The sequence below is a fragment of the Talpa europaea genome (assembly GCF_964194135.1).
Source record: "Talpa europaea genome assembly, chromosome: 11".
NCBI lineage: Eukaryota > Metazoa > Chordata > Mammalia > Eulipotyphla > Talpidae > Talpa > Talpa europaea.
The window spans coordinates 10,930,823-10,944,691 of record NC_140078.1 but is presented as its reverse complement, the minus strand read 5'-3'; the positions used below and the strand labels follow the sequence as shown (position 1 = coordinate 10,944,691).

General features: G+C 48.9%; 1 protein-coding gene across 3 annotated transcripts in view; it reads left to right on the top strand.

Moving 5' to 3' along the window:
- The window catches only part of TOX2 (TOX high mobility group box family member 2), a gene marked incomplete at both ends in the record, with an annotated part of 97,180 nt that overhangs the window by 44,087 nt on the left and 39,224 nt on the right, over window positions 1-13,869 (top strand). For all 3 annotated transcript variants that reach the window (XM_084247136.1, XM_084247137.1, XM_084247135.1), the window contains one exon: window positions 3,898-3,963. In XM_084247136.1, coding sequence (XP_084103262.1) covers window positions 3,898-3,963 — 66 coding nt within the window. The remainder of the gene's footprint in view (window positions 1-3,897; window positions 3,964-13,869) is intronic.

Here is a 13,869-nt window from a genome sequence, read left to right as displayed (position 1 = left end):
TGGCCACATCAGTTTGTGCCAGTGGTTGTTACCCGTGTGTGGGGAATAGGTGTGATGCATGCCATCCTGAAAGCTGGGTCCTATGTGACATGGCCCCCGGGTTTGTGGTGCACACCCCATCACCGTGCTCAGTGGGGTACACTCAGCATTTCCTGTGTTGGTTGCAGACGTGGGTGTTTTCAGCTTTGCCTATGCCCACCTGCTTAGAGACTTTTTCCTTGGCTTCCAAGTTCTTTCCTCCAGAAAGAGCCCTAGAGACAAGGGCTGAAGGGTAGCATAAGGCGCCAGTGCCCTGGGGGCCAGCCAGGAGAAGCCCCGGAGCCCTTAGAGTTCCCCTCCCTCCGACCTTCCCCTCTGAAGGTCCTGAGGTGGTGGGAACTTGGGCAAGGTGGCAGAAAACAGATCCCCCCACCACTGCTCAGCAGCCTCCAGGGGCCTTGTGAGAGGCACCAGGTAACTGGGCAGAGGCTGCCCAGGCCTGTGGAACTGCCACCAACTTCCCAGGTCCTCCTTGAGAGCAGGAAGCAAGCTTCCTCCACATGTGGCGGCTCTTCCTTGCTTGAATAAATGAATGAACAAGCCCATCAGAGGCGCGCTCTGGGGACCTTATCAGGTTCTGCTGCCCAGCCTCCTTCTTTGGGGTCAGCACACACTTATGCAGACCCAGGGGCTCTTCCTCACATCCCAACACCACTCCCCACGATGGAGGATAATTCCTCACTCCCCAACCGTTAACACATACTTATCAAACACCTACTTTGTACCAGGCCCTGTACTGACTATTGGATATATCAGTACAAATAGTTGGAAGCAGCAAAGCCTTGACCCCTGAGGCCAAGGAGCTTGGAGCCACAGGAGGGACCAGGCAGGAGAAACAAGCAGCCACACCCGAGCCAGCCTCTCCCAGACCCTGAGGCCTTGGACACTGGTCCTCTCAACAATTCCTTGGCTTAAACAGGGAAATAATAGCTGCCTCACTGGCTTTTGTGAGACTAGCCTGTGCCAGGTTCTGGGGGCCTTGGGCGTGACCAGAACATAGTTACAGCCTCTGCATTGCTCCCACTCTGAGCAGAAGACAGATGTGGGTAAATCGGTGTCCGTAAAGGACAGCCAGAGGAGGTTAAAGCATGGCGGGCCTCCTGGAGGAGGTGGTCTCTGAACAGGGCCTTGAAGCATGGGTTCTGAGTGCAGTGCAGTGCAGATGGAGCCCTGCATTTGGGGGGTCAGTGCACAAACTCTAGACATGGCACGGCCCTTTCTTTTGCTGGTCCAGCATTCATGGAAGGACTCTGCCCATCTGTGCTGGGAAGCACTTGGGTGCAACCACCAATCCTGTTGCCTTGATGGGAAGACTGACCTGGTCAAGGACAGCCCTCTGTCCTTGCACCACGGAGGGTCCTTGTGCAGCAGCTGCATGGAGGGTCTGTGTTCTGTGCACACTTGTGCTTGTGCCCTGGCCACATCAGTTTGTGCCGGTGGTGTTACCTGTGTGTGGGGAATAGGTGGGTTTGTGGGTGATGTAGAGGTTGCTTCATTCATGCATTTATCCATCCACCACCCACCTATGAGCACTGTGGACCATCTACTCTGCACAGGGCCCTATTGTGGGTACTTGGGGGTCTTTACTGTATGGATAGACTAAGACCCCTGACTTCTAGGAGACTCCATTTTTGTAAGGGAAGTCCAACTTTAAACCATCAACATAGTAAATAAATCAATTATATAGATTTCTGGGAGGTCAAGGGGCTGTGGGGCCAAGAATAAGGTGGAGTGGGGCAAGGGAATCGGGAATGGTAGGGGTTGTGGGGGTGGTGAGGGTAGTGCAGGTTGTGGGGGGGTCTCTCAGAACTCACGGCGGAAGGAGCCTGGCATCTGACTTGGCTGTGGAGAAGCACCTCTCCGAGTGAGGAGGGTCTGGGTGAACGGACATCTAGTGCGTGACTGTGGGATTTTTACAGCCCCCACGGGGTTCTCTTGGTGATATTTGTTAAAATCGTATTCGTCAAAATTATAGGTGGTTATACAAACTCATCCTGCAGACAAACTCACACCCATGTGAAAGGATGGCTGCACAAAAATAATCATGGGAGTGACTTTGAAATAGCAGAAGACTGGAAACGGCTCAGTTGCCTGTTAAATATCTATGTTACATCCATGCTGCGGAACACAAGGTAGTGGAAGACCGAATTATCAATACGTATGTTCTGATAGAAAACACTTTGCAAACTGTGTTGCCAAGAGAAAAATAAGGTGCAAAACAGTGTGTAGCGTATGCTGTTATTGGTGTGAAAGAAGAAACTGTGAAATGTATGAATATAGACATCTAGAAGGGAAACAGAGGGAGCTGGAAGACCCGAGCCATTGGAGGTGGAGTGGGGACACTTTTCACTGTGTGGCTTTTTGCACTTGGGGGATTTTGAAACATGTGAATATAAAAATAAACTTTCAATGGAAACAAAATGAGCAGCTGCCATTGGTGGCCCCCGGCCCCGATAGCCAGAGTGGCCATTTCACTGGCCATGAACACTGGGCTCAGAGTGGGCACTGTTCTCCGGAGAACCTGCCTTCGCCAGGTGGGGGCCATCCTGCTGGGAGGGGATGCCTCCCACTGTCCCCTAAAGGTGGCCTATGGCCAGTGACTGACTTACAGATCTTTGCTTTATGGTGAGACACTCCAAGGGCCCCGAGTGCCCCATGAGACGGGCCACAGCCAGTCTCCAGCTGAGTCCACATCCTTGCTTAGCCCTGCCCCGTGTGCCTCCCTCCCAGCGATTCCTAGGAGCACAGCTCAAACGTCACATGCATGCAAACCCGTCTCAGGCTCTGCTTCCGGAAGCCAGTAGGAGACACTTAGCTGAAGGGAAGGGGCAGAAGGAATTGAGCCAAGTGCTCTGCATGTTTCAGCGCAGCAGCCCCTGGAGAGGGGGCCTCTTCTTGACCCCCACTTGCCAGCAGTTTAGACACCAGCTCAGGGTCACACATCAAGGAAAAGGGGAGCCAGTGTCCCAAGCCCACACTTCCCCCACAATTCCTGCTGCCTATTGTGGGGAAATCTCCCTGAATCCAGACTTGGCAGCTTCTCAGAAGACAGGACTGTGGTTCCTGTACGTGTCCCACCACAGTCCTCGCTGCCTGTGGCTGCAGGTGACTTAAGGGTCAAATGTGAAGGGGCCAAGCTGTGTTTGCCCTAAGGCCCTGGAGATCCTGGCCTCCCTCCATCGCACGTCATTCCAGCTCTGGCCGATATCCCCACGTCATTTGGACAACAGATTTATTTATTTATTTATTTTAGATTTATTTATTATTTATACAAGAACTGGGGTACAGGCCCAGTTGAACTTGGGGTATAGCGCGGGAGGGTGACAGGATTCACCAGAGACAGAGCGGGGAACAGAACAGGCAGACTGACTGAAATACACTGCTGAGGGGAGCAGCGGGCGAGACAGGAGAGGTCCTCCTCGCCATGTGGGATTCGTGTTGGCCAGCCGGGATCGAACCCTCGCAACCCAGCGCTCAACCGCTGCGCCACTGGGGAGGCCCTAGACAACAGATTTAATTGCAGATTTCCTGGGACCGGCAGCTCGTACCCAGAAAGGCAGCCTGCTACATCATGGATGAGGCATAAAGGACAGAAAGTTTTCCCTCTCTTCATCCTAAGTGTGATTAATGGCGCTAACCTGAACCCTCAGGGGCCACAGATCAAGGGCTGTGCTGTCCCCCCGGAAGGAGCGCTGCTGAAATGGGGACTTGGGGCACGCTGGGCTGTGATCTTTGCTTCTCCAGATCCCGAAGTCCTGTCTCCTCAATGCTTCCTCTCCCCTGACCGCCTCTGGCTTTCTCCTGGGGCCTTCTTGGGGACATTGTACTCAGAGCTGCTTCTCTCTTTGTCTGTTCCAGTTTGATGGTGACAGTGCCTACGTGGGGATGAGTGACGGAAACCCAGAGCTCCTGCCAACCAGCCAGGTGGGTGCCCGCTCCTCCCTGAGTGGGATCTGGCCTTGGGCTCCTGGGGTGGGGGTGGGAAGTGAGAGGGAGGGGGACACAGCCCACTACTGTCCTCTCTCAGAATGATCGAGAATACCATTTGGAGCCCCCTTACAAGGCACCATCAAACTGGGACTATAATATTTTCTGTAAATCCCTTCCCTGCCTACTGTTGGCTTTGAATGGGCATCATTAGAACTTGATAAAACTCTTCCCATGTGCAGAGGAGAAATTTCCAGCACGCTGAGTAGAAAGTCACATGCTCTCTGGTGCTGCCTGCCTCTTGCCACCACCCGTGGGGTCAGACCTGCATAGGCACAGGGTTCTCTTGACCCTCTGATGGCATGGGGGAGGGTTGTGGATGTGGCACAAAGGGAGGGGAGCAGAAGCTTCTGTGTGGTCCTCCTTGGTGGTGAAGGCTGCTGAGTCATTTCTGGACAAGACTGGCCTCAAGCCCAGCCGACCTCTCTCGTAGTCTTAGATGCCACTGGAATCAGAACTTCCATTGAAGGCCCAGTCTCCAAAATTAAGGGTCCTGTCAGGTGGGAGGGTCCTCACTGCAGTCCTCACTGCAGACTCTGATGCTGGGATGGTCCTCACGGCAGACAGTTGTTCCTAAGACACTGGTGCCTGCAGGGTAGCAGCTACTTGGGGTGCTGGATGGAGAGCCAAAAAATTTCATAGTTACCAAGGGACTTGGGGAGCCTCAGCACCCCAGGCATGTACCCCTGGAGCTCACCCCCCCCCCAGGCCATGCAATCCAAGTTCGACTGTTGGGCCCACATTTTCCAGGTTGGGAAGCAGAAACCCATTAGCTCTCATTGGAATCACAAGTCCTGTGTGGGTCCAATGTAAGCAAGGACCTGTGGCCCTTAAGGGGCACTGTCAGAGAGGAGAGATGCTATAGTCCCAATGGGGTGTGGAACTGCTGCTGAAGGGCACTATACCCTCTCCCTTGCCGCTGCAAGGTGCTCGTGCCAGGGCTGCCATGCCACTCCTCTTATCTCACCTGTGACCGTGGGGGCACCATGGAGCCTTTACGTGGCCTGGGCTTGTGTCAACCCACAAGACACTGGTGAGCAACACTCAGGTTCTGGGAAAGATCATTTTGGAAGAATCAACTGAGTGATTTAATTGTCCACCATCAGCTAGGAAATGGGGTTGTCTCAAGAGACCAGAGCTGACCCCCAAATGTCTTATCTACGCCATTTTGCAATCTTTGTTGCATTTTAGCATCCTGATTCCTGGCACTGGGACCGTATTGCCGGGGAGTTGGCTCTGGGCTCAAATCCTGCTGCAGGATTGTGCTTTGACCGAGAAGGGGAAGAGGGACTTGGTGGGGCTCTGTGTCTGCTCTGTGATTCACTCTCGTGGCACCATGTCCTTTTAATTCGTGGTGTTTGTGGTTGTGTGATGCTTGGTTAACATCTGATTTCCACACTTGATTGTGACCTCCGTGAGAACAAGATCTGGTCTCCTTATTTACTGTCACTTCCCCCAGGAGGCACAATGCCTGGCACATAGGAAGCACTCAGGAAATCTTTCATTTTTGCAAGTCACCACAAAATTCCTGCATAGCTGCCTTAATAGCCCTGATTACTTTTCTCCCTGGACCTGACATTTCTTTGTACCAGACTTGCTTGGGTGGCCTGAGACCAGCTCTCTGGCCTGATTCTGGCCTCTCAGCAGCTTCTGGGGATGGAGGACTAGTTAAAGACCAGCTATTCCCCCTGTTAAGAGTACACCCTGTCCAGGGATCACTATTTCCTGGTTATGTGACGCGGGAAGAGTCTCCCTCTTCCTGGGATGAGGGTGAGGATGAAAGGAATTGGTCTTGGGACTTGGTTCACCTGGGTTCCAATCCCAGTTCTTCCACATTCCACCCAATGCCCCGAGGCAAGTTATGTCATCTGACAAATGGGAAGAGTGTCGCTTGCTTTGTAGGGTGTTGTGGGAGAAGGTGTGTGTGTGGCGGACTCTTTGGAGCCTCACCCAGATTCCTTCATGGGCCAGGGCACCCACAGTCTGATTGTGGCAGTGTTGGCTGCTAACAACTCATGATGTGCCTTCTCTGGAGAACTGGACTTGACAACTGAAACTGGGATCTGGGAAGGGGTGTGGGGGATGGCTGACTAGGGGAAGGGATGGGATTCACCAGAGACAGAGTGGGGAGCAGAACAGGCAGATCCACTGAAATACACTGCTGAGGGGAGCAGAAGTGAGCCAGGAGAGATCCGCTGCGCCATGTGGGTCAGCTCCCCGGCCGGGGATTGAACTTAGGCTTTAGTGGTGATAGCCCTGAGACTTAACCCCTAGGCCACCAGGGAGGACCCTCAAAGATTACATTTTAAATAAATCCGAGATTTCAGTGTACTTAAGAAAATCATAAAGCTAACAGCAAAAAACAACTCTGGAGCGGGAAAGACATTTCTATGATAAAGAAAAGACAAGCTTGGACCATAAATTAAAATGAAAAACAACTTCCTTGTGGTCACAACCACATAAGCAAAGTCAAAAGACAAATGAAAAATTGGACAAGAATATTTTCAACTCACAACATAGACAAAGGACTAATCTCCCTAATGCATGGGGAGCGCCTAGAAGTCAATTCAAATCCCTGATAGGAGTGTGGGTAGGAGAGATAAAGCAACAGTTTACAGAAAAAGACAAATGGATCTTACATCTATGACAAGATGCTGAAAAGTAGCTCATAAGAGAAACAAAGTAAAACCACCGCTTTCACCTATCAGATTAGCAGGGATTTAAAGGTTTGCACATTCCTTGGGTGCCTGAGTGGGGTAACAGCACCTCTAGATGTGGCTGAAGGCAGTCCATTGGTGTAGCCCCTGGGGAGGGCAAATCAACAACATCTATCAAAATTCAAATGCATTGACCCTTAACCTAACCATTCCCCCTTTGGAAATATATCCTCCAGATTTATTTGCACACATAAGAAACAACATATTCAAGATTATTCATGTTGGTATTGTTTATAATGGGAAAGGTTGGAAACAGCCCAAATGTGCAGTCACCGGGGACTAGTGTGCATCTATCAAATGGCCTTCTGTGTGGCTGTAAAAAGGAATGAGGAAACTGGAGTGATAAAGGCACATTATTAACTGAAAAATACCATGTGAAGAACAGTAAGTACTGTGTGTTACTATTTCTGCAAAAAAAGCAGAGAGAATATATGTTACTGTTTGCTTGTATTTGATTAAAGTGAGTCTGGCTGTGTGTGTGTGTGTGTGTGTGTGTGTGTGTGTGTGTGTGTGTGAAAGAGAGAGAGACACAGACGGACAGACAGACAGACAGACACAGAGAGGGAAGGAGCGCCATCAGTGGCCCTTCCTAGATGGACTGGCAGGGCGTGTGCTGGAGTGGAGTCCCCCGTCCTAAAGGCCTGGCCTCCCACACCTCCCACACCTGGAAACGAGGCCTCCCAGTGCCTCAACCACACTAGAACTAGATAGCCACGGAGCGCTTGGAGTTAAGCAGATTCCAAACCCTGCTGCATCTGTGCAACTGCCTTCCTCCATCAACAGAAGCTGTCTGTTTTTCATACCACTTGCGCCAAGTGTAAGTCTCCAGTGGGTATACCTGCAAGGCCAGAGACATGGAGCTGGGCAGGTCAGCGCTGCAGTCCTGGGCACCATGCTCGTGGCCATGAAGGCGCAGCCTCCTTCCAGCAGGGGGCAGTGTAGGACCCGAAGCGAGCCAGGGGCCCTGAGTTCCAAGTTCAGCTCTGCTGAAGCCCCCTCACCTGTTTTAGTCTGACCCTGAGCCTCCGTCTCCTCGAGTGCATAATGAGTGTATAGGGTCTGTTGATTTTTTCCAGCCCTAAATAACGATGATAATGACGATGAACCCACACTGTGCATTAGCTTGGGTTCAGGCTGGCACTAAATGTTTTCCGTCAGGTAACTGCTGTTGTCCCAACAGAGAGGTGGTTGAATTTTTTTTTGGAAACAAACAAAAATACTTCCCGGCAAATGTATCAGGAGTCAGGATTGTCATTATTGAAATTTCAGATTCCAGGCCTGGTGATTGTGGCCTCTGAATGTGTGTAAAGGGCAAAGGCACCTCGACTTTTATTGCTTTAATTAAAACCTGGGTGAAGAGCTCGCGATTCATATTAAAATGAAATGGTGTTCTGCCTGCTGTGGTGCAAGGAAGGGAACGCAGCGATTACTGCTAAGATTACAAACAATCAAGGAGAAAAGGCCTTTTGCAAGCATTTCCTATTAAAGCCACAAACATCGCACTTTAAAAATAATTATGGTTGTGTTATCGGAACATGATTCATGAATTCTGAATAAATATGAGGGACCTTAAAGGAAACCATTTCAAGACCATAGATTTTGTTCAAATCTGATGAAATTTAATATCATTTCGCAGCTGGGGAACAGAATGCAAGGAGGGAAAATGCCCCATCCTATGTATATCGAGAGGATGGAGTGGATGTCAGACCCAACTAACGAGCTTTCCCACATCAGCCCTGGACACGTGCTGGGAAAAATGGACCCATATCTCTTGTTTTCATTGAGAGAAACTGCTGAGGGGGAATTGGTACTTACATCTCACCAATCTTAATTTTGCTTTCCAGTTGCTGACAATATTTCTCTTAAAGCTCTAGACTGCTGGGGGTGGGATGTTTAAGCATTTGAGGACACAGGCTTGGAGGTATCAGGGCATGGGTTTGTTCCCATGACACCTCCCCTGTCATAAAGATATTTTCATACAATGCAGTGAATGTTTACAGCGTCTAGATTTGTTTCCTTCCAACTATTATGAGAGGAATTGAATCTCAGGAAATGTTCACTTGCTCTCAATGGCACAGGAACAATGGAAGATGGTGCAGGAAGCTGATGGCTTAGGAGAGGGAACGGCAGTGGCTTGGCCATGTAATTTCAGGGATTTTCCTTCAGCCAGCACCCCTCTCCTGCTCCCAGCCACCGTGAACTTAGTGGGATTTAAGACCTTTGTTCATCACTACATGCAAGCTCTACCTATGATTAGACGTGGAAAAGGGGCCACGGGTAGGAGCTTCCCAGAGAGGCACTGGGTTCTTAGCTTTTGGAAGGTCAGGAGCTGGGTCTGACACCTCGTTAAACCTCCTTCACTGTGTGCCCTCGGGTGGGTCACTTTCCTTCTCTGAGTCCTGGTATTGCATCTGTAAATGGGAGCTGAATGGATATGTCTGAGGGACCTTCTAGATTATGTCTTGCAGCCAAGGGATTGGTCTGAGCCCCACCTGGCTCAGTTACCCCAGTGCTGTAGGGAGCCCCTGAGATGGGGACTGCTGGCTCCAAGTGAGGTTTCTGCTGACCCCCGGGGACAACAGAGAGATGCTATTGGCAGGAGGGTAACGAGAGTGATGTCATGAGAAGACAGATAGTCCTGGGCTCACTTCGGGTCTGGACATAGCATGTCTGGGTGACCTTAGATAAATCAACCAACTTACATGAGCCTCAATTTTGCCTTTAGAAATTCCTCAGTGTAATGTGGGGGAAGGTAAATATGGTCATTTGTACCCAAAGTTACTATTGTGTTTGGTACATGGCAAAGGATGATTAGCATGAAAAACTGATTTTCAAGAAGTCTTGTCCAGAGCACCCACCCTGAACAGAGTGGATGCAGGAGTCAAGTGCAGCATCCGAAACAAGAGCAAAGGGGAGGCCAATCAGCTGTTTCATCCAATGCAAATCAAATTATGTTAAGGGCTGAAACTGAAAAGATGTTATTAGATGTGTCTTGCTTTTAAAATGTGCCAAGAAATGTACTTCTCTTCCCAAATAACAAAATCAAAGATGCCTCCTGATCATTTCCAGCCCACCACCCTCTAGCCCATGCTGGGAGAATACCTGAGTTTGCCAAGCCTCCTTGATTCACTTCTCAATAACATTAAAAGACCTTCTTTAGCCCAGACAGCCAATTTCTCCATCTCACATAAACTCCCGAAAACCGTTATTTGGAGGGAAGACAGTCTAGGCAGGAGGTGGTTGCCCACCAGGCTTGGTGCCTTCATCTGGGAAGGCAGAAAGGAAGAACAGCTGTTACCTGCAGGGATAATGATCTGAGCAGAGATTCTATGTGCCCAGGTCATGGTGGGTGGTATGAAAGTGTCTAGGGGTGCTCTAGTGAGTGCACTGTCTGGTGCAGCTGCAGGATCTGTCTGGGAGGCCTTGAATCCAGGTGGATTCTGGGACCCTGCCCAGAATGTAGTAAGCCTTGGATGGGTCTGAGCAGGGCCCTGTCTCTGCAGCAGCAAGAACTAGGGGCCTTCTCTGTTCAGCCTGGTGTCAGGGGCCTCAAAACATTCACAAAGTCCTGTCTCAGAGAACCTTGGAGCCTCCATCCCCAGGCAGCTGGCTTGGCACATTTTTAGGCAATGCTATTTCTGTAGTTTTCAAAAGGTAGAAATAGAAAAGAAAAAAAACTGCAAATAGACATTTTTTTCCAGAAGCTATTTTAACACAGAAACAACTGGAGAGCCCACTCATCATTTAAAAACCAGCACTGCCTCATGTCTGCCCATGTGCCTGCAAGCCAGTGGCACATACATGAATTAAACCTGGGTTTAAAAATCAATTGGTCCAGTTCCCTCTTTTCATAGGTGGTATAACTGAGGCCCAGGATGGGGCAATGATTTTTCCAGGGTTGCACTGTCTGTCAGTGACAAAGCTGGGATGCTAACCATCAAGAGAGATGGTTTTCAACATGAGGACAGGGAAGACCCTTATATGTGAAATTTGAATTACTTTGTACTGAGCAGCCTCTCTGTGGAAAAGGCTGCTTTAGACCTTTGATGACTTCATAGAGCTTACAGGGAAGATGGTGTAGAACCAGGCCATATACTGTAGTAGACCATCAGTAAATTTATCTGTGCATTCACTCATTAAAATAAGATTTACTGAGTTCTGACTACATGCATGCAATGTTCTGCATGCTGGAACACAATGTCCAAAGCTCCTATTCTCATTCATTCATGTATTCCTTCACACAGCAAGTGTTCATGGAGGTCCTGCAATATAAGGTGCTGTCCCTGGCCCTTGAGATATATCAGTGACCAAACAGGAAAATTTACATTCTAGTGAAGGGAACAGGCAACTGTATTGCATATTAGATTGTAAAGTTCTATGGGGGAAGAAAAACTACATCTGGGACAGGGGTCAGCAAACCATGCCCATTGCTCAGATTTGGCCCTTCACTTGTTGTTTGTCAATAAAACTTTATTAGGACATAGCTATACTTGTTAGTTTAAATATGGGCCATGGCAACTTTAGCACTGTAGCATCAGAATTGAGCAATTCTGACAGAAACTTTATGACCTGCAAAGCCAAAATATTTATTATCTGAACCTTTGCCAAAAACAAAAAACAAAAAACTTTGCTGGCATCTCCTTTAGGACATACAAGGGAAAGTGTCAAAGAGGCCATTGGAGATGTGGCTACAAAAATGTCATTAAAATAAACAAAACTCTACCACTTATTGGAAAAGTGAGCTTCCTTATCTGTAAACTGGGGTTACTGTCTGGTTCTTGGCATCCCCCCTCCCCTTGAATGCTGTGATCCCAGGTTATCCCCAGCCTTGCTTAAGTGCTATTAGGATTGCTTCCTCCTAAAGAAGGCAACCTGATCATTAATTGCTGGTTATCCCGAACCTCCTGCACTGCAGGTGTATTAGTACAGAAAATGACTCGAACCTTAGAGTGACTCATAATTTCCAAAGCAAAAGCATGCAGCTATGATCATGTGTGTTCCCAAACCCAAACACCACTGTAATAAATAAGACTTGTGTCTAATGAGTCCCATCATGATGGCTCTATCGTCTCCCATCCAAGCTTTTCAGGGCTAGGACCACCGAGGGAGGGTGTTACACATCCTCCTCCACCCTGTGGCCATGGCTTGGAAGTTCTGCCTGTAAATAGAGGCTTAAGATGCTATTACATTCCATTCCCACCCTCACTTCCTTCAGAATCCACATTTAATTTTAACAGTATGGCCTTTTCACTCCCGTTTCATTTATATATGGTGTGGACTTCTATTTCTTTCTTTCTTTAAGAAGCATTTTTCCTCCAGGAAAATGATAGCCCAACAAGAAGGCATAATTGTGCTGATTTTCAGAAGTGCAGCAATACTCCAGGTCTGATGTGCTGCGAGACATGAATCAGAAAGATTCTATTAAACATCTCTGGGATGGGTGACACAGGGATATTATCCAGGATGATTAATTTGACTCGGTCATTATGGACACAGACAAGCCTGACAAAATTGCATTTCATTCCCCACTGAATTCATAAAATCACTGTACACAGAATACGAAGTTCTAACACTGGGCGTCCCGCTGCAGTTATAGGGTTTCAGGGTTGGGTAAGATGCTATTTTTCTTGTTTTGAAATACAGTCAGGAACCACTGAATTGAGTGGCAGTCCTTTAGCTGGGATGTTCTGAGGGGTGGGGAGTGTTGTTTACTTGCAACGTGGTAGGCGCTAGGGCGGCCATATTATTTCTTGTCCAAATCAGGACAGTTTTCCAGTGAATAAAGGCACTACTAGAAATTACCAGAGGTGTAAACCTGGGCCCTCCCGGGCTGACGAGGATTCATGTGTGTGTCGGGACGGGTGTGAGTAGTAACCCCAGAGAATGGTTTTGTCCTTGTTATCATAAATCTATCCCTGTGATTTCAGAGAAGCCACTTTTCTTTTTTTTTTTTTTTTAAAGATTTTATTTATTTTATACAAGAACTGGGGTACAGGCCAGAGGTGGGGGAGGATGAGAGGATTCGCCAGAGACAGAGCGGGGAACAGAACAGGCAGACTGATGAAATACACTGCTGAGGGGAGCAGCGGGTGAGACAGGAGAGGTCTGCTGCGCCATGTGGGTTGCTCCCTGGCTGGCCGGGAATTGAACTGGCATTGCAGAGGCTGTGGACAGCTTCACAGTGCTGCACTCAACCCGCTGCGCCACCAGGGAGGCCCAGAAGTCATTTTCCTTTTTTGTTTTTTTAAACTCAGGTAACGTTAGTTTACAACACTATATAGGTTTCAGGTGTGCAGTTTCTCACCTCAGCACCTCTGTCACACCATGCCTACCCCCAAAAGTCCAGTGACCATCTTCACCAACCAGTGGTCCCCTCATCGTTCCCCTCCCATAACCATCATTCTATTGTCCCAGTCCAACGGTTTTTTTGTCTTTGTTTTATTTATCTTTTCCTTCATTATATTTGTTCATTCACCCACAAATGAGTGAAACATAAGGTATTTGCCCGTCTCCTTGGGACTTAATTCACTTGTCTAATACCCTCTAAATCTATTCATGTTGTCTGTTTTGATTTTTTGAACCTCAGTTTCCTCATGGCTAAGATGGAAGATAGTAACACCTGTTGTGCTTACGCCCTGTGGGCTTTCCCCCTTCTTCAGTGCAGGGGAGGGGATCGTGGTGACTAGGTCTGCTCCTGTGTTTTCCCACCTGTCTCCTTGTACCTTCCTCTTAGCTGCGAGGTGGTTTCCTAGATAAGGAGAGTGGATAAGTTGCCAAAGGCCCTTAGCAAGTCAGTGGCAGGACTGGAATTCCCGCAGGTTGGTCTTACTCCAAAGCCAGTGTTCTTTCTGCAGATCAAAAAATAAAAATAGGGCCTCCCTGGTGGCGCAAGGGGTTAAGCACCACACTATGAAGCAATCCGCAGTCTCTGCAGCAAAAGTTCGATCCCCAGCCAGCGAGGGAGCAACCCACATGGCACAGCAGACCTCTCCTGTCTCGCCCGCTGCTCCCCTCAGCAGTGTTTCAGTCAATCCGCCTGTTCTGCTCCCCACTCTGTCTCTGGTGAATCCTCTCACCCTCCCGCACCTCTGGCCTATACCCCAGTTCTTGTATGCATAAATAAAAA